Source organism: Struthio camelus, chromosome 5 (genome assembly GCF_040807025.1).
Source record: "Struthio camelus isolate bStrCam1 chromosome 5, bStrCam1.hap1, whole genome shotgun sequence".
In the NCBI taxonomy this organism is placed as follows: Eukaryota; Metazoa; Chordata; class Aves; order Struthioniformes; family Struthionidae; genus Struthio; species Struthio camelus.
The window spans coordinates 75511604-75531882 of NC_090946.1; the positions used below are offsets into that span (position 1 = coordinate 75511604).

Genomic DNA, 20279 nt, shown 5'->3' on the forward strand with positions numbered 1-20279 from the left:
ACTGTATAAGCAATTTGCACAGTAATGTGGTCATGTGAAAGAACATAGTAAATAAGGGGGTTTTATTGGTGTGGGGGGAGAGTGGAATAAGGGATACTCCACATTGATCTGTCAGGAAAAAGCAGTCTGCTGCTTTTCTCCACTCTTCAGGTCACCTAGATCTGAAAAACAGTTCCCTGATAGCATGTTTACAAGGAGGGCTTCCTAATGCCTCAGGCAGCTCTGGTTATCACCGTTCCTTCTCGGCCTCGTAAAGCAAGAGGTCATTTGAGGAGCCTGGAACATGACATGCTTGAGGGGATAGACAGCGCATCAGGTCTGCTTAGCTGGGAGATATTAAATCCTGGATTCACTGCTGCCCATGACAAACAGAAACTGCCACCCCATGGAAGCATATTTTGGAGCTATGGCAGGTCAGATCCTCAGGTGGTAATAGGGTGCTCCAGCCCTAACTTCTGCAAAGCTAAATAAATCAGTTCATGTTATTTGGTGTTGTGTTCCATTTGTCTACCCACCTATCTAATCTTGTTGCCTATAGGTTGCCAGGAGGTCCAGGTTGTAGGGAGGGGTAGCTAGGACTCTATTGTCCATTGGCCAAATTAAGATTTGCCCAGGGCGCTTACTCTCATCACAGGTTATGCCTAGCGATGGAAAACTGCTGCCAGGGAATCTATCTTCTATACTTTCCTCAGAAAGTAAGACAGACAGTCTCTCTCTGTGAGAGAATAGGAAGCTTAAATTCCTGCTCTATTCCTCATGCCAGATTTGCTTGTTTTATTTCACATATTGACTTTTTTTCCTCCTTCTCCTCTCTAACGTTTGTCTGGCGTGAGAGCGTTGCTGCTGGCATTGTTCAGTGTGTGTCCCTGCTATCCATCTTCATGGACTTGCATGGGGGAGCTGCTCTGGGCACAGGGCATAAATGCAGTGATATGTTCAGTTCCTGATATATTTATTTATTAAGTCTAAGGATAGAGACTAATGCTAGGAGATGCTGAATTGTTCAAGAGTAAACAAAAAACTTGACTTCTTTCAAAAGGTTTCAGCCCCTCTGCCAGTTCCTGTCCACACCCTGCCAATAACTAAAAGAGAGAGTTATTCAGTAACCTGCCGAATTGTGTAAAAGTCCTACTGGGTAAAATGAGGCTATTTCACGGTATGTTCTTGCTCTTTTTGAGGGCAGGTGCTTGAGCTGGCTACTCTGTTTCTCAGCTGAGTAATATAAATTAAAGATGTCGCTCAATGCAGGCTTTCATAATGGCTCAAGCATAGTGGGCTATAGTGATAGTTCTAGGGCACTCCGGTTAAGAGAAAAGTGGTTGGAGGATTAATTCCTCCTGGAGCCAAGGAACTAGTGCGTTCCCTGCTGCTGGCATAGAGCTATGCTGTGACCATGAAACCAAGAATTAACATCTGTGTGCACTGAGACACTCAGGTGTGCTTCAGAGATGCTGGATACAGATGCACATCCCAACCCTATAAGAGCGTGAGTCCTCGGTGTAGGTCAGCCTCCACCGCATTCTTGCATCAGATGAGACTGGGATGCATAGGGTGGGAAGAGCTATAGCGTTCGCTGGTCTTCTCCCAGTCTGGATGACTGGCAGACCAGGACCTTGGGACATGCAATGTTGCACACCGATTATGGTGCACATCAGCATAGATGTAGCCTCCTGTATTTATTGTTGTGAAAGAAACGTTTCTGTGGGCTAAAGCAGACAAACTCCTTTGATACAGAGATAAGAACATGTGAAGTGTAGTGAGTTAGTTGTATGACTTGGTACGGTTCTGGAAGCTACTCAAGTTAACCATAGGAAGAGACTAGATTGACCTATACTATTGATTTAAAGCTTGCAAAACTGCACTTTCTTTCAGTAATTAATAATAAGTTCTTATTTGGCAAGGGTGATGTTTTGTGTACTGTCTTCTGCATGATAGTGCTGTGGATGGAGTTGTAATTACAAAATCCTTGGATTTACCTCTGTAATTGCTACTTGTGTAACAGATTTACTAGGTGTTTCTTTTCCAATGAAATGTGTTAGAATTTTCGCATTGAAATTCAAATATTCTTTTTGATGGAATATGTACTAAGCATCCACACTGTACTGTGATGAGGTAATGGCACGGAGAGTAAAGGAGCTGAAGCCTCTTAGGCTGCATTTGTATTCTTGAATAAGACAGTGGCTTTCCATTTTTGGTGCACGGATTTTTAAGCGCATGAAAGGTGGATAAGTAACTCAAGTCATAGAAAGCTTAAGTCTGTCCTAAGGTCTGATAACATTTAAGAGTCTACAAATTGAAAAAAGGCTGAACTACTACAATGAGTCTTAGCTCCAATTTGAATGGGGGTCTGCAAATCTTTTCCAGTTATATATAGTTAAGCTTCTAGTGATCTAATCCCATTGCAGAGTATGTAAGACAGTTGTTTTCATGTACCTTGAAGTGTTAACTGTTGATTGTCTTTGGATAGGGCCCGCACCTCTTCCTTTCGTGAGCAAAGTCGACAAGGTTGCCAGTCTCCTTGTAGTTAATAATCCTTTGTTATGCTTCACCCCTTGCAGGACAAGTAAAGCGGAATTTCCCCCATTATGAAGGCCTCTAGTAATGGATGAACGTAGCCATAAAAACAGTTCTGGTGGGAAGGGATATTTGGAGGGCAGTTAGTCCAATCTCCTGCTGAAAGGTAGGTCAGGTTGCTCAGGGCCTTGTTTTTAATATCTCTGAAGACTGAAACTTCAAAGATTTCCTGGGCATCCTGTACCTGTACTTAACCACTCTCACTGTGGAGAATTTTTTCTTATATTCAACTGAAATTTCTCTTGCTACAACTTGTGACTGCCATCTCTCGTCCTTTGTGCCGCTCTGTAAAGAGTCTGGCTTTTTCTCCTTTTAACTCCCCTTTAGGCAGTGGAAGACTGTAATTAGACCCTCCTTCAGTCTTCTATTCCCCTAACAGAACAAACCCAGTTCCGTTAGTGCCTCCACATATGTCTCATGCACCAGACCTCTGAAATATATTTGTGAACGTTTAGAATGAACCCAGAAGTTGTCAGTGTCCTCAGTAACACAAGGGTTATGACAGGCCAAGGAGAGTGCTCATTTCACTTGAGTGTTTCCAAGTATTTGTGCCCCTGTGCTTTTAATCTGCAGCGTTTTCTTCAGAGGCTGTTTTGATCTCATTGGGAACAGGCTGTTAATTTTGCAGGAATGGATACAACATCTGAGGTCTGGAAAGACAAGCTTTATTTTCCTTGTGCTTCCCTATCTATCCTCTACTTGTTGCATCTACTCCTTCTCAGGTAATAATAAACTTGTTTACTTATATGACTTTTGTTGGCAGTATCTGACATTGCTGTGTTTAATGAGTAATAAGTTCTTTACAAAACTTGAAGCACAAGTGCTGTGTTGAGCATCAGGAATGACTTTCCTTTAACGATCAGTTTTTGAGAAAATGATTCAGTTTATTGTTGCAGTGAGATGCACAAAGTTTAACCTAGCAGAATATTAATAGAATGCTTTGCAGGATGACTGAGGTGCTTAGGTTGTGGGGTACTGGAAGGTATGCTTGCTGAATCACTTCTATTAAAATGGAAGGAAGAATGATTACACTTTAATTTAAAGCTAGCAGAGAAAAAGGTCATCTTAATTCTCTATGGCAAAAAATTATTTGCTCAAACTATGTGACTTCCCTAGAAAATTTTAAGCATGTTGTAGTTCATGTTGACGTGAGGGTCACTGAGAACATCCGTCAATCCACTCTTTTTTTTTTTGCAGAATGTTACGTTTTTCTAGGAGAAGCTATTTTACTGTATTTCCAAGCAGGCTCTTAATTACTTCCTACAAGGCTTTTTAAAAGATACTTGGTGCAGGGAATGGGTAATAGCCAGCATTTGAATGTAAGTGTATCTATCTGAGTTTGTTCAGGTAGGTCAGATGGTTTAATTATTTACCCGTGTATCTATTTGACTATGACATCTAAATAGCTGTTGTGCTTGATCTGGTGTGTGTTGGATGGTGACTCTCAAGATACAAAGCGTTCAATGTGTAGAGCTGTTTAAAGACCAGAAATCTAATTTTCTGAGGGAGAACACTGATAAAATCACAATTTTGTTCCTACGTCATCATGGATACCGGTGTCGTCCTCTGTGTATTGGAGTCAATACAGATGTGAACCCTGCCTTTAATGTCTTACCTTTGTGAATGGTAAGTGTTACTCAAGGAATCAGATGAAATGTTTACTTAATTTGGAATATTTACTTAATTATGGCATTTCAGTCATTCAGTGTCTTCCTGAACTAAACTGACTTCAGTGGATTGAAACATTTGCAGTCTCCCAGAAGACTGTATTCTAATAATAATGGATTCCTCCTTTGTTCGTTTTAGGAGTTCGTTTCAGGTAGGAGTTCACTTTAGTTTAATGAATGGTGCTTAAAGTAGGAGGATGTTATACCGGCATGGGAAAAAATTATTAGCCTGTTGCAACTCTTAATTGCAATCCGTCGCTTACATGTGGCCTTGCTTCTTTCTGAGGTATCGATATTAGTGGAGTTTATCTGTTTCTGTAGCCCTAAATCTTGAAATCTGGTTCCCTAGATCTGCACTGCTTCTTCAAGACATACAATTCCATAGTCCAGCAGTCAGTTTTGAGGCCCTTCCGAGCAATTCTGGTTAATTTCTGCAACTTCACTTTGTGAGGGTCTGGGCTTCCCATCCTAAACCGTCTTGGGTAGAAGGAATGGGGCTGAGATGAGCCTGTGTAGATCCATAGTCTGCTATGGTTAAATTGTTCCTACTACCTAAGTTAATTATCTTAAGTCAGTGCTGCTTTTTTTTGTACTACATTGCAATCCGCTGAAGACCATGAGTGCAGTTTCCTTTGACCTCCTGGAAGGAGGAGTCCCTTCTCTTGTAAATGAGTCATGAGCAGTCTGTTTTTGAAGAAGGCTGTAGACACTTTTTGCACTCACATGAAATCCTCCCTCTAAAACAAACTTCATTCTTTCTTGTCTTAACTTCTGTGTATGTTTCTAAATGCTATGTGTGTCCTCCTTTGGAGAGAATATAGCCCGCTAAAAAAGCAGTTATCCTGCATGCCAGTCCAGTGGATTACCTCTCCGCAAAAGCATAACTTAGAGCTCAGCTAACTTCAGTTCATGGGTTTGTGTAGTAACAGCTCTGTGTTTTCGCTGCTCATACAGCATATATGCACATATTTTCCAAAGGTCTCAGGGAAACTACATAATCAATTGTTTGCTAGAGAAACTATCAAAGCATTTTAGCAGAACGTCTCTAGTTGATTATGGCAGAGATGATGTTGTAACGCCGCTCAGGTCCTTCTCCCAGGAGGATTTGGATCTACTCTGCCTCGTACGCCCTTTCGAGGGGAGCAGGGGGCACAGTTAGCACAGCCAGTGCTTGGTAGGTTTAGCTGGTGGAAACAGTCCAGGTGCTACTGCAGTGTCCAAGCATACCTTGAATATGTGCAGCCTCTGAAATCTCTACTTTTATACCTACACAGAAGCTTTAAATGCACTTTGAATACAGTGTGATCATTGGGCCTGTGAGTAGTAACTGCTGAAAACAGTCTTTAAGATCATTTCTTAGTTCCATCATCTGATATTCAAAAATTACACTGGGCTACCCATGGCCATAACATGGGAGTGAAAACACATGTAGAGTTTTCAGTGCTTTTGCGATGAAAATTGAATGATACTTGGTTTCTCTTAGAGGAGACTGCAGACCGTGTGGCTAGGGCAAATGAAGCGTGTAGATGCTGTTAGAAGCGAGGTCAGCTTCTCCTCCTTTGGCTGTGCTAGGCTTCCAGTGCAACAATTGCTGGATAGAAGCAGCTGCAGAGCTATCTCATTTTCCTGTTTCCCACAAAGGGAAAAACAGCAGCTGGCTCTGAAGTGCCTGAAATGATTTGAATGAGTTCCTGGTTATTTCTACATATATCTTCAGTTTCATTAACAGAATCTAAAGAAAGTTCCAGCTTGCTTGCTCTCTCTCGTTCTCTCTCTTTCTCTCTCTCTCTCTCTCTCTGTTATATGCAAATATGCACTGCAGTAACAGTACTGGGGGCTGGAACTTGTTGGAAACCAAGCGATATTTTAGTTGTTTTGGGTTGCAAGTTATGAGGAAGATGCATGTCTGTCATCAAGGTTGGAATGAATTTCAGATAAAACACCTAGTGAAGAATGAAGGCGAAATTTTTTAAATGCCACTGTAAAGTAATGTCTCCGGGACAGGGGAAATGTCTTAGGATGGTTTTGGTGTCCTCCCCTCCCTCCCCCTTTGAATAATTTGGATCTACCTAAATCTGGCAGAAAGTATTTACTGTGGGTAAATTAAGATCTCTTTTCATTGTTGATTTAGATAAGAGGAAGACTGCAGAGTAGTTAGGATGAGAATGGAGAATGGTAGGAAACTCTAAAACTTCCTGACCTTATGGAATCGTTAGAGTTCTGTGTTGCCAGCTTCAGAAACCGCTGCATATCTGTGACCTCTGCTTTTATCATGGCTCTCTTCAGAGGTGCTGAATCCCAGTGCCTCTCGGTGATGAAGCTGCATTGCTTACTGGCATCCATTGCATCTTTCTTCCTCCTCTGTGTAGAGGGATGCGCAGTGGAGTTCTTGTTTTGGAACAAGTGGACGTGTGTGTGTGTGTGTGTGTGTGTGTGTTCAAAATACCCCCTATTACACATCTGTGTTAATAAAGGCTGAAGTAAGTAAGGCTGAAGAAGTATGCTTGCAACGGGAGCAGGAGGTGGTGAATTTTTGCAGTGATGATTAACTTAGGACACTCACTCTACAACTATGGACCATAGGATAATTTTGCCTCTTGGACAGAGGAACTTTACTGTGGCTGTAGAGACCTATTTTGCTTAGGATCCAAGCTGTCACCTGCATCTTTGTTTCAGGCTTCACAGGATTTATTTATTTATGTACTTATTTATTTATTTTAAGAGAATCTGTGTCGTGGTCTTTACATCATTAGAACTTTCCTAAAAATAAAGTTTTCTGTTCTTAAAGGCAGTAAATTTGAACACTGACTGTGTAAGTGCATTCTGTATGAAATCTATTTTCACAGAGTATTTTTATATTTTGTTTTACTAATTTTTTTTTCCTTACAGAAAAGACTCAGGACAGAGCATTATTATCTTTTAATTTAACTTTTTTTTATGTATCCTAAATACCCCAGGATGAACATTTAAACAACAAATAATCTTCAGTCTTGCTTCAAAATGTCCCTGTGTGCATCTTCTCACAAGGATTTTTCTCAGTTGCTGCCACTTCAAGATATTGGATGCAATAAAACAGAAATTAAAAGCTCACCTGCTGGTATTGGCTCTCCGGTTCCCTACAGCTGTAATCAGTCTGTGCTGACAGTAGAACACAGTCCAGTTTATATCCCTTCGTCTTACATGGAAAACAGACATGAATATTCTGCAATGGCATTCTGCAGTCCTGCTATGATGAATTACAACGTTACCAGCAATTTTGGTGATTCAGAGAGTGCATCTGTGAGGCAAACATCAAGCCCTAATGTGTTGTGGTCTGCTCCTGGCCATCTCTCCCCACTGGCACTGCACTGTCAGTCATCGCTTCTGTACGCAGAGCAACCAAAGAGCCCATGGCGTGAAGCAAGACCAGTGGAAGCAGTGCTACCTGTGAATAGGTGAGAATTACTCATTTCTTTAAAACTTCACTGCAAATTAATTACATTTTCTTCAGTTCTTTTAAGCCTTTTCTTTTTGCGTTTGACTTACATGCATTGATCTCTCTAAAAACAAAACAAAACACAGAACTGATTTAATGTTTGTTACTTCTGAAATAGGATTTCTTTTCAAGTGGCTCCATGGAGGACTATACACTGACACTAAGCACTATAAATGTTTTCACTTTGAAAATTGATTATTGTGTATAAGTAAAAGTTCAGGACTTCTGGGTACTAGTTTGTGTAATAAAAATGAATTTTCCTGCTCTGGCAAACCAAGTTCTTTGAGTGAAAGAAGTAAAGGTTCATCATTTTTTGTCCCTTTTCATGGAACATTGTTTAAATTCCATTTTATCTGGATTTTTTTTTTTTTTACTGCATCTAATAGTTACGAAGGCTTTTCATGAACTTAATATTTAAAAAAAACCTTTTCTTTGAGTTCTACCATTCACATGACAGCATGTACCATGTTCAAAAGAGTGCTGTTATTGCAAGTCTGATGTTCCTTCTCGTTGCTCTTCTGGACTGACTTTATGAAGTTGTTGTGAACAGCAAATACACTGGGCAAAATTTTTAGCTGTAAAGAAACTATTTGCAAAAACACGTTCCCATTCTGCACGTTCACTCCTGTTGCATACCATAAGGACCATGACCGGTAGCAGCTGATGTACTCCATTCATGAGCTCAACAGCTGATCTGTGCATAAAAGCACGATCTTGCAGGTGCTGTTCCTCTTTTAGCAATTGTGTGTTTATTCATAGGACACTCTACTCAACTGCTGCAGTCACCGTCAGTGTGAAAAATAATAGTGTATCTTGGAAACAGGTTTAGTCCAATTGTTCGTAAAGGATTTGGGCTATTTTTGAAACTACCCACATTCCTTCTGCAATGGATGGGCCTTAGGTTGTTTGCACGCAGATGAGGTGTGAGATCTAAGTCTCTGCCTCAGACTTGCGGGATGCACAAATCTTACAGCCTGGCCACTTGACTAGGCTCCCTTTGGAGTCAGGTGAGAGTAACGGGCAGATCTGCAGTGCAAAGCTACTTTAGGTGTAGGTGTGTGAATTGAGAGAAGCCATTTGGGTAGCACTGCTTTACAACAAGCTTCCTCAAAGCAGATGTTGTGTGCCAGAGCAGTATGCAACATTAATAAGGCTAACGTGCAAACTCTTCTCACTTGGATAATGTTTCAAACCATAGAGAGGTCTGGAAAAGCCGCTAGAGGTTAATGTTTTAAGCTGTCCACCTGGACATAACCTGAAAGCGGGAGTGCCCCGTCTGACGCTCTGAGGCGTGCTCCTCGCGTGTGTGGAAGGGAAGCCAAGCCCGTGGCTCTGGAGTTGATATAAATAATAGCCTTCTGCCATTTGTATGGATTCGTATGGACTATTGCCCTTGTAGCTGATTATGACTTAATTTAAAGGGGAAAAAATCAATGAAAACAGGAATCTAAATTTATGAATCATCTTTATCTTTCAGCAGCAGGTAACTGCAGTGCTGCTGCCTCTTTGGACCTTTTCAGTGGTTCAGTTTTCTCAGGACAGTGCATTGTAACTCCCTTTGTGTACAGAATTTTTAAGAACTGACATTTAATTTAACTTTGAACCACAAGAAGCAGGAGTTGTAATTCTCTTATTATGGATCTCTGGACTGAAATAAGGCTGTAAAGGAAAAAGCCCTGTGTTTTCTTCTGCTTTATACTTTGGTGAGGTCTTAAATTAATGTCATGAACGTTGTATTTATTGCCATGGGAACTATGACTGTAACACCACGGATTCATAGATTATACCCTGAAGGAAGAGTTCTTTGGATTGAAACTTAAAGGAACAGTTGTGGGGGATGCAAGAGACTTAGGATGTAAGTAGTTTTAAACAGAGCGTTATAGTTCGAGAAAAGGGATTTTGTTTGAATGATGAGTTTAAAAAAAAAAAATTAGTACATAGTTAGATCTGTTACATAGGTTATTGTTTTACCTTTAAAAATAAAGAAATAGTGTCACTGTGAAATGAGTTTAATTTCAGGTGTAAAATTCCGTTGAAATTAGCTAAAAGTATGTGGTCCAGTTTGCTAAAACTGATTTCTGTGTAATTTGGACCTCCTTTTAGATCAGCTTAAAATAAGGAATGTAAATTCCCTTTCCTCACAAATTGCATTCATTATAGGAGTGCAGAAGAAATTTATTTAACTTTGTTAAATGAAAATATTATGTAGCATTGTGCTATTTTGCAAGAGTTTAGTGAAAAATGCATCATATTGTCTGTCAAAGTAGACAGGAATTTATAAAGTTCCATGGTTACACCAAGCGCTAATAATTTGTTGATAATGCAAATTTAGCACAATCTTTGAGTCCGGTATCTATTGAAGACAGTAGAAATATTCTCATAAACTTTACTGGGACACAAGCACTGCTTTTATATTACAATGACTTGGAAGGAAAAGGAATTGGACAGGGTAAGTTATTTAAGAGTAGTCTGGCATGTAATCTGAAGTTGGTTTCTGTCTTCATCTCCTAACTAAAAGGTTTTTAATTAGAGAAACGAAAGGTTTAGATTCCAAATGGACAGATGTATTACTTTCCGGAAAGTATTAAGAAACCTTAATGAAGCTGCCAGAGCGATGGTTCTGGGACTTGATTGTTCTTCCCTTCTATTATTTTCCTTGTGTTTCTGACAGTAACTGCAGGTAGAATATATAAATAAAGGTTTGGATATACAGGCCAGCAATGCTTGCTTAATCAGAAGTTATTTAGTAAGTTCATTTGTGTTATTGTTTAGTGTGTCCTAAATGATAGTATCTTGTACATTGTTTAAACTCTGCTCTGAAGGCAAAATTATTTGGATTATCCTGCTATATATATGTTTTTGATGTGCTCATTCTGTAGAGCACTCAAACGTATCTTGAAGTCTTTTTGAGATGATGTTTTAGCTTAATTTGTGTAACTCCTTAATCATCAAATGGAGATGCCAGCCCATGTCCCTTAATTTTGAGATACCTATGACATGATTTTTAGCATACTAATTGACGTCTGTAAGAGAACCTGTGCTGTGGAGATGAAAATATTGAGAGTTGTGAGGTGCTAACACTTCTGGAAATTACGCTGGAGGGAATTTCTCGGAAAATCAGGAAGGTAATGGCTGAAAAATGTTGTTCAGTTGAGGTTTTTTTTTTTTTTTTGGTTGCCCAGCATCGTGCACGCATTCTGGGAGAGGGAGGAAAAGAGTTGCTGCGTTTTTCTGCAGGCGACCTGAATCTGTGAGACTCTCCTGTGACTTGCTGCGCTGGCGAACACAGAGAGCGGGGGCTCCTCAGACGCAGCCTTCGTCACTGTGCAGCTTGCGTTTGTATGGGACCGAATCATCTGCAGGCCCTCAGTGAGCCAGTGGTGCGTGGGAGGGAGGAAAGAGTATTAAGAAGTGATAAAATTTGAACTGTTAATTCTTCACTTCCTGACTTTTGTTTTCTCAGTATTCCCCCCCCCCCCCCCCCCCGGTTTCCTTTTATAATTTACAATAGTTTAGGTTTTGAAAAACCTGACTCACAACAAGTGCCGTAAGCAAATCCTGCTAGCTGCTAGGTCAAATCCTTGCCACACTTCTTCATTTTTAATAGAAAGCTGAAGCAGTCTGCGCTTAAGTTTTCCGAGTGTGGCATGTGCGTTGAACAGCAGCAGAGCTAGAAGCAATTAAGAAACACAATAGAGATTGAATAACCTAAATAGGCCTTGCAGGTTCCCTCTCCTTTAAGGCAATCAATTTGTCACCTTTGACCAGGAGGAAATCACGGCCTTGTTGCTTTCCCTAAAATTGTAATTCTTTTATGGAAACGTAAAATCTGTATATAGAAACTGTGATCACAGAGTAGAGAGGAGTACGGGGAGGTGTAAAGTGCTAAATCTCTGACCGTCTACGCGGCTCGGTAGCAGCCAGGGTACACCCCCCACGTGCCTGCTTCTTTCGGCCCAGGAGCTTTTTGGGCGGACAGCCAGCTACCCCCAGGCAGTCCCTCCGGAGGACCTGGCAGCTTGTTCCTCTGCAGAGCCTGCTTGAGTACTCCAGGCCCAAAAGCGCAGGAAAGGGGCCTCTAACCATATACAGGGCTACTCTTTGTAGGGACAACCTCTCTGATCAGAAAGCCCTCAAGACAACGAACGTGTACCTTAAAGCTATTTCCCAGCTCTGTTGTCCTTACCAAAGACGACGGTAACAAAATGATTGGCGTCGAGACTCCTGCTGCGATGCTGCGGCTGTTGCGCTGAACATACTTGATGCCTGCTCAGCCCGCGGGAGGAGCGCGGTCCAGATTGCCGCTCGGTGTGCAAGTTGTTTACCGCAGTCTGAGGAAGTCACGTAGGTTGCATGTGCGCAGGATGGTGGCTGCGAAACTTTTAAATAGCGAAAGAAACAGGTGGTTTGGTTTTTGTTTTGGTTTGGTTTTTTTAAGCATTTGTCACTACTGGAAGGTAAAAAGCAACGTTCATCAGTGAGATGGTATGGAATGTGCTTTTTCTTATTTTCAGCCATGACATTTCTGTGCTTTAACAGAGAGAACAAATGTAGCTCTCTGCAGCATATCAATCAGGGACTGAAACACTCTCTAGCTGATTTTAATTCTCTTCTGCATCTCACAGTGGGACCGTGATTCCAAAGTAGAGCTTAAAAAATATATCTGCGCTTCTAGTGTGAAACCTCAAATTATGTTCTTTCCCCCAGAGACAGGGAAGCATAGGAAGGAAGAGCACTGCTGTTTCTTCCCCGCCGTAGCAGAGTATGAGCCGTGTGCGGCACGCTCCTTTTATTACAGGGGAGAGTTGCCCTGTGCTGCTCCTCCCAGTGTGCCAGAAAGGGAGATATCTTCCTGACTCAAAATCTGGCAATCATTTAACTCTGTGTGTGTATAATCAGATACTGGGCTGCTTAAACATTTAAACACCTTTATTCCCTGCGAAAGACTATATTCCCTGTAGTAGCTGAACAAATGAGTGTGCGCGTGTTTTTTTTTTTTTTTTAAACTTGCAGTAACTTAAATCTACAGTAAATACCTTAAATTCCTGTATCAGAATCCCAGAGAACTAGCTTTGCCTTGCGAATCTTCTAGCAGAAAACTGGAGTGCGTTCTCCTCAGAAATAGTTGTGAACTCTTTGGGGGCTTGATGGTTTTCAGTTGGGATATGGGTGTGTTGGTCCTCTCCCTCTCCTCGTGAAAGCAACACAGAGTCTGCTTTAACATGCTAGTTAAAATCTCCTTGACAGCACTCGCAGCGTGTTTCTACCATTCTCTTTAAATTTGCTCTCACTGGTGGACAGGTTTCTTCTGCCCAGGAAAGGTACCCTTGTTCTTTACAAGTCACGAAGGGTGGTGCTATCTACTGTTTTTCCCCGACTGATGTTTCTTCTCTTCCTTAACCTTGCTGGAAGACAGCATGAGGAAAACCGTGCTTTCTTCCTTCTGCCTCTGTGCCTAAGTTTATACCCAAAAGCTGACTATGCAGCTTTGCTGTTGACAAACTGCTACTGAGAGTTTGCGTGCGACGTTGTGTTCTCTCTAGTGAGAAATTGTATTGACTAACAAGGTAAGACATGCTAAAACCACCAAGAGAGTGAAATCTGGAGAAAAAGTATACAGTGAATGTGTTTCCTATATCCTAAAAACCACATCTGTGACAATCTAAGTTCCTTTCCTCTTACTGTTTGTTTACAGGATCTTGGTGTCAGGAATAGGCTGTTATTTCATGTTTTTATCCTGTTCTAATTTTACTTCGGTCACTAAGAATTGGCATTAGTATTAGTTGGAGCACTTCAGGAATGGATATATTTTATTAATTTATATTGAGCAATAAAATGTATTTACAAAATACATTTTATTAATTGTGTTTCTCCATTCTTCTTATAGTCAGACTTCCTTTTATTTAACACTTCCATCGTTAGGGTGATCAATGTGGGTTCGCCTAGAACAGAAAACCTTGTCTAGCATTGTGAGTTGATCTTGCAGGTCTCATATTCACTTCTCAAGGTATTTGTCTCCAGCATCTCAGTGAACTGAGCCTTGTTTAAAGGGTGAAATACTGGAGCTGGGATGTGTGTTGCTCCAGCTAGGGTTGTCCCTTGCTAGTAGCTCACAGTGTGAAGCAGCTGAAGTTTTGTTCGCAGTGGTATTTACCATGTCAGTCCAAGCTGCCTGACAATTTTGCACTTTCTGTGTTAAGCTTTCCAAAGGCAAAGTCCAGTCATTAACAGTCCAGTTCACAAATTCCTGGACTTACACGTTTCTAAGAATTCTTCAAGTTTCATCATGTTCTATCTGATTTTTTCCAGAGTTCACGTGAATGTCACAGCAACAGTAAAGTTTTATGCTTGTGGTTGTTTTGAACTTTCAAGTCAGCCATCATCAAAAGCTCTGGGATCAGCACGTGTGCTTTAAATCACCTTACCAGAAAAACACTTAACACTGTTTCACACTACATGGTCTTCAGTAGTAGCAAGGCTCTAAAGAGAGAGAATTGAAGACAGTGAAAAATAAGAAACCCTTTGCAATATAGCTAGATTTATTTTTTACAGATTTATAACAGATTTTTTCTTTTCTATCAGAGAGACGTTAAAAAGAAAAACTAATGGCAATGATTGCACAAGCCCCATTGCAAATAATCCTGCCTCAAAAAGGGATGCCCACTTCTGTGCAGTCTGCAGTGACTATGCTTCAGGATATCATTATGGGGTCTGGTCATGTGAAGGCTGCAAAGCATTCTTTAAAAGAAGTATTCAAGGTAGGAAAAACGGCTTTTGATACCTTTGCTCAAATAAATTTTTATTCATGTGGTCAGGTGCTGCAGCAGTTGATCTAGTAATGAGCTGATCTTTTAAAGTCCTGGTGTATCACGCTGCATGCTGAAAATAGGGCAACAAACGATTTGACTACTTTTATCTGTTGGCTCTTATGTTATTAAGATTTGGAAACATTACAAAATGAGCAACTGATTTCTTTTGAGAAGAGGTGGAAGGCATAGCACGTGAGAGTGCTTCCACAAAGGCATCACAAAGGGATGCCCCTGCAGCCCCGTGAAACTGCAGTTTGAGTCCCAAAGTAGACATACTAATTGTGGATTTGTTGTAACAGACACGGCCAGAGGGAGTAATTGTCACGAGACTTTGCTTGCCAGGAACTAGTCCTATGGGGAATATATTGCTTGGAGCTGTTGAATCATAGTATATGATACCTACGGAGTATGTATGATACGTACATACATAGTATGTAGGATATAAAAATATCCATACAAAGTACTAGGTGCAATCCCATTTATTTGTTTATTTACTTCCACACCCTACATTGCAGTAGTTCTTGTTCTGCCAGTCTGTCTCTGTCTAAGATTTGCACCTCAGTGTTTAAATTCTCAAATATTTGGTATCCAGTTCAAATTTGCTGAGTGGCTGCAGGATGTAGTCTAGGTCTCCATGGTTACTGTCACAGTCTACAACAGGCTGAAGCAGTGGCTTGTACGCCAGACTGGAGCTTTGGACCACTTCATGTCTTTAGCATTGGCTTGGGTTATCGTACTTTGGCCCGGTCTGAGGCCTGTTAGTGGGAATTTAATTGCATTCAGGTTAGATACTGACTGCGGGTGTAGGGTCTGCAGGAACTCCTGTCGTTTCACCGTCTATAGCGTTCTCTTCCTCTTCTGTGCTCAGGCCCTTACTTATTTTGAAGCGTTTTCTCTTGGCTCAATGCGACAGAGTCGATGTCACCATTAGAATCAAACTTTATTCAGAACTTGTTTGCGTTTTCAGTGTATTGTGTAAGTTCAGCGTGGCCAAATAACAATTTCTTGAAACTAATGTAAGTCCCTTTGGTCCTAAAATGATTGAAGAGAACTTTGGCTCCGCTTTGTCACAAATGGAGACTGAATTTGATCTGAAAGTGTTTTCTGTCAGGAAAATTATTTCCCTGCTAGGCATTGCTCACAAGTGATTTGGCCATAAACAAGTTACCCATTGTAGCCTTTTGAACACCTTAATGCAGCCTGTCAGATAACATTTGTTTGTAATTCAAATAAACGAAAGTAAGTTCAAGCCATAAGGCGTTATCAGGCACTCGCTTGCAACTGCTGTTATTAAAGATGTTGCTTAAAAAAGTCAAAAACTTCTGACATTTTGGGCTGTGGAAATTGGACAGAATTAGGTGGTATGACTGGGCAACTGTGTGTGGTCTCCTCTGCTTGTCCAAGTTTGTAGTGTACTGTGTTGGTCCCACGTCTCTGAACATCTGCCTGCAAAGTAAATTATCCCAAGGCCGCAGGCGTTTTAAGCCACTTGATACTCTTGTGTGCTTAGGTTATAGTGCAACAGAGAGCTCCCTCCTCCTTTCCCCCTAAGTTGTGTGAAGAGTGATAAATAGTAATTTGTTTTTCAGTTGTATCTGCCAGTAGGAAATGGGACAAACTGTAACCTGATCTCTTCTTTTTAAAACACTGTAGGTTCAAAAATTCAAGGTTAAAATTATTTTAATTTTGCAAGGAAATAGTCACAATGGTTCAGTTAAATAATCACTCTTGGGGAAATGAACTCTTGGACTTGCTCATGAATCAAGAAAAAACAACCTACTCATAGACTGCTGTATCTTTGTCTGATCTATTCTTAAAAAAAGTTTGAGAAAATAACTTAGAAAAACAACCTGACAGAAGAGAGATTAGGAAATGTAAACGAGTGAATATTTTTGTATCCTTAGGTAACTACTGCAAGAGAAACTTCCAGTCTTTGGCGGGAGGTGAATTTGCTTGAGAGCATAGTCAAGTCTAGTTTGCTGTAATAAGCTCTTTGATCAGATTATTGGTTAATCAAAGACAATAATTTAAAGGTTTTTTTGGAGGAGAATCGGAGGGAAAGGGAAGACAACAGAAAGAGACTTTAGTAGAAACTGGTGTAAATAAGAGAAACTTTTGTCCAGAATATCTAAAAATCATATCTTCTGCTTGTGCTTTTTTCACATTATGCAGTATGCATTAATTTATATTTGTCGTCTTTGTCTCTGGGGCTGTATTTTCGTTGCTAACTTTAGTGCAGGGTCAGTCCTCGAAAGGCTTCTTCATTTCTGGAACTCACCACATCAGAAAGACAGTTCAGTAAATACAGCTGTAGTTTACGCAAATCTTTGCAGGACTGAGACTTTGTATAGTGCTATTTTGAACTGTTTGGGGGACAAAATCTACCATTTCCTGTCTGTAGTATCCCAATATACAGTAAAAAGTTGGGGATTAGGGGTAGACTTCCACAAGAGCGTATGTCCCATTTTCAAAAATGACTTACCAATAGAAGATGTTCAGTTATCTAGCAATCATCAGAGAAAGGTGGTCTATGTTGCCCAGGTACTTTTTGAGGTCAAAGACTAACGTTTTCAGTTCAGGATAAATATGAATTTTTGCGTCATTTACTCTAATAGAGCTTAGACATACAAATATGTAAAAGTTGAAGTGCTTCAAATCAGGAAGATTCTGATTCTGGAAATGACCAAGAGAGACTGTTGGAGATTTTAAATTTTCTCTCTTATACCCTGCTGCAGGACATAACGATTACATCTGCCCAGCTACCAATCAATGCACAATAGATAAAAACAGGCGCAAAAGCTGCCAGGCATGCCGGCTACGGAAGTGCTATGAAGTGGGAATGATGAAATGCGGTGAGTTTTTCGTGTGTGTGGTGTGCGTGCGTGCATTGTTTGCTTGAATTTTGTCTTTTTATTTTCTCTTCAGTAATTCTGTATAGCTGCTAGTGTTTTTTCTCTCTCCCCTTTGGAACCCTAAAAACGCACAACAGGTGATTAGGGCAAGGTTTAAGCTGACTTTATAGGAATGAAAGCAGAAAAGATTGTTTTAATTTGAGAAGAGAACCTGTGGGAAGAAGTAGGGAGTGGGTAAAATGCAAGAAAACCATAGTACCTCTGCCGAGCTCCGCAAAAGTGGTTTACTTGCATGTGATGTCCTGCTGAATTGCAACCCAAAAACTGCTACTGCCTGAGCCTCAAGTCAAACTGAAATCCCTTCTAATATGGGAGAAAATGAGCCTGTACTGTGCTCTGGGCTGGTTGAACATGCTCTAAGAGCAGTGTCCCTGCATCCGAGCAGTAGTTCAGTTAGCCAAGTATCCTGCCTCCGATGGTGGCTAAGTGGGAATGCCTGGGGAAGAGTATAAGAGTGAGACTAGCACTTTGTGAAAGGAAGCACTTTGGGTTTTTTTTTTTTTTTTTTTGATCAGGCTGCTTTCAGTTGATGCCCTCCAGCCCTTTCATCAAAAGAAGTAGTGTGAACCCCCCGTTTGTGCTCACTGAACCACTCAGCCTTTTCTCTTATTGCCATCCAGATTCTGTGACTTCTGTGACTTAACGCTTCTGTGACTTCACTGTAGTTCTACATTTAGATGATATTTAAAAGATTGTTGTTAAGATGAAAATCCCTTAAAGGATGTTTTGATATCTAATGTAGTTAAGGTTTATTGCTGTTTCTTATAATTGTATCAGTGTACATGATAGAAATAGGCTAGGAAAACATCACATAGGAACACTGGAGGGGAAGAGACAAGGTCACTATGCCTGGTCCTCTGTTATTTGCAGACGTGCATCTAATTTCATCCCATTTAATGTAGTTACCTGTTTCTATTTTGAGGCTAGGCAGTGTTTTCACCCTCCCACTGCTTTGCTCTGAAGGCTATTTGCAGAATATTATTTCCTTCATGAGGAGTACTCTTCTGAATGGCAGCCTGCAATCTCCCCCTTCTTGTAAAACACAAAAGTAAACAGACTCTGGAAGTTTAAGTAGCTTCTCCCTCAGTCTTCTCCAGGCTGCAATCATCGTTTTGCACGCTGAGGGCCAGTATCCTGCAGGACTCCTGGGACCGCTCCTCAGGGTAGTGCCATTAATACTTACCTCTTTCTGCAGGGGCACTGCTCTGCACGCAAACGAGGATCCTATTTACCACCTTCTGCTTGCATCCCACTGGCAGTTTGTAATGGTGCCAGGAGCAGCTGTCATCCTTACAGCCTCCTTGTTCACTTCTAGCTGCTAACTCCCTGCTTAGAGCTCCAGCTTCAATTGTTCCCTGTGTTTTTTTTGTACTGCTGAAGTACATCTTGTTTCTGTTACTCATGTCGGCTAACTCTTTCTGTAAGAAGTTCCTGTCTTGCTCTGCACTGATGATGCACCTCAGCTTTAGCAGAGTATTTCATTAATATGCTCCTAGATACCTTTGGTGCCTGGCTGCCAGAAAGGAAAGCCTTACCCTTGCTGACGGGACTTCTCCTGAAAGCTTTACTTTCTGAATAGCGTTGCTCTCACTTTGTTCGTCTTTATGACACAGAATTTTACTCCACGTATAAGTCCTTCCAAGAGTGGTTTCTATCCAAGCTTCAGTATTAGAGCTGGAGAGTTTTTATAAAGACTGTTTCCACTGCGATAGTAAAAGGCTGTGCTCCACAGTGTTTCCCAGAAATGAAACTTTTTATTCTAATTGTCCAGGGCGTCCTCGTATGTGATTAGAACTCATAGGCACTGTGGTATTACAAGGAATAAATAGTGAAAATATCTACTTATGTTTTAGCCTATATTCTTTTTAATCTTTTCACATATTCATAAAAACATTTTTTCCCCTACAATAATGAATATTTATAGGACGTTGATGACTGTGTGAGGCCAAAAATGACCCTTTGACATTTATAAGTGTGCTCATTTGCTAGTTATAATAAATAACAGGATTTTTAAAAACTAATTAGCTTTTAAAATAGTAGCATTGAAATCTTAAGAGAAATTCTTAAGCTAATCTTAAGGAAAAAGAATATAAAAATTACATGCTTGCTAATCAAGCCTTAATTGTCTCAATTACCTGATGAGCTGAGTTAAGAGACATCTATGAGTAAAGCTAATGCATGGACGCATGGTAGCCAGTGTTTGACAGACAGTTAAACCAGAGAGATTTTGAGACTGTATGTCCTGCATAATACATAAATGCCATTTCCTGCAGACCACAGTGAATGCCTTCCAAATTTTTTGTTGTTAGAGCTGTGCTTTAATACCCCTTTTTCACTCTAGAAAGCATAAAAGAGTACCTTTTATCCTTAGTGAAGGCTTCTTCCCGCTCTTTCTGCTCCTTTCCCAGGTCACGCAGTGAACGTATTGGTTCACATCTGTTAAAACCCTGGACGGGGTAGAATGCTTCGTAAGTGGGTATTTGCTTGGCGCAGACTTGTTGTCCAGCGAAGTAATAAAAGAGCCTCAGTTACTGCTTTGCAAGTTTATGAAGGCTCTTCATAAACTCTACACTGTTTGCATCAGATCTTTAAAACCCCAAGTTTGCCTGTTATCAATAGACACCTTAGGAAAAAACATATTTGTGTGTGTGTGTGTGTGTGTGTGTGTGTTCATGGGTATAAATGCGATTGGGTAGTACATGCCTCTTTAAAACAGGAGGAGGCAGTAGGAAAATGTTGCCTTGCACTTTCTTGGTCCGAACTTCTCCTGGACGTCGCTGCATTCATAAATATTGAGGAGACAACCCAACAAGTCATAGATATTTCCATGGGGGCTAGGTTG

The 20279-nt window shown here is 40.7% G+C and overlaps 1 protein-coding gene across 7 annotated transcripts in view; it reads left to right on the forward strand.

The window, feature by feature from the left end:
- Positions 1-20279, forward strand: part of ESR2 (estrogen receptor 2) — a 91761-nt gene that overhangs the window by 51658 nt on the left and 19824 nt on the right. For 5 of the 7 annotated variants that reach the window (XM_068947329.1, XM_068947330.1, XM_068947331.1 and 2 more), the window contains 3 exons: positions 7199-7675; positions 14299-14474; positions 17261-17377. In XM_068947329.1, coding sequence (XP_068803430.1) covers positions 7242-7675; positions 14299-14474; positions 17261-17377 — 727 coding nt within the window. In that variant the 5' untranslated portion in view covers positions 7199-7241. Of the gene's footprint in view, positions 1-3529; positions 4201-7198; positions 7676-14298; positions 14475-17260; positions 17378-20279 lie in introns of those variants that run through there. The other 2 variants (XM_009675597.2, XR_011141691.1) reach the window with 2 other exon arrangements.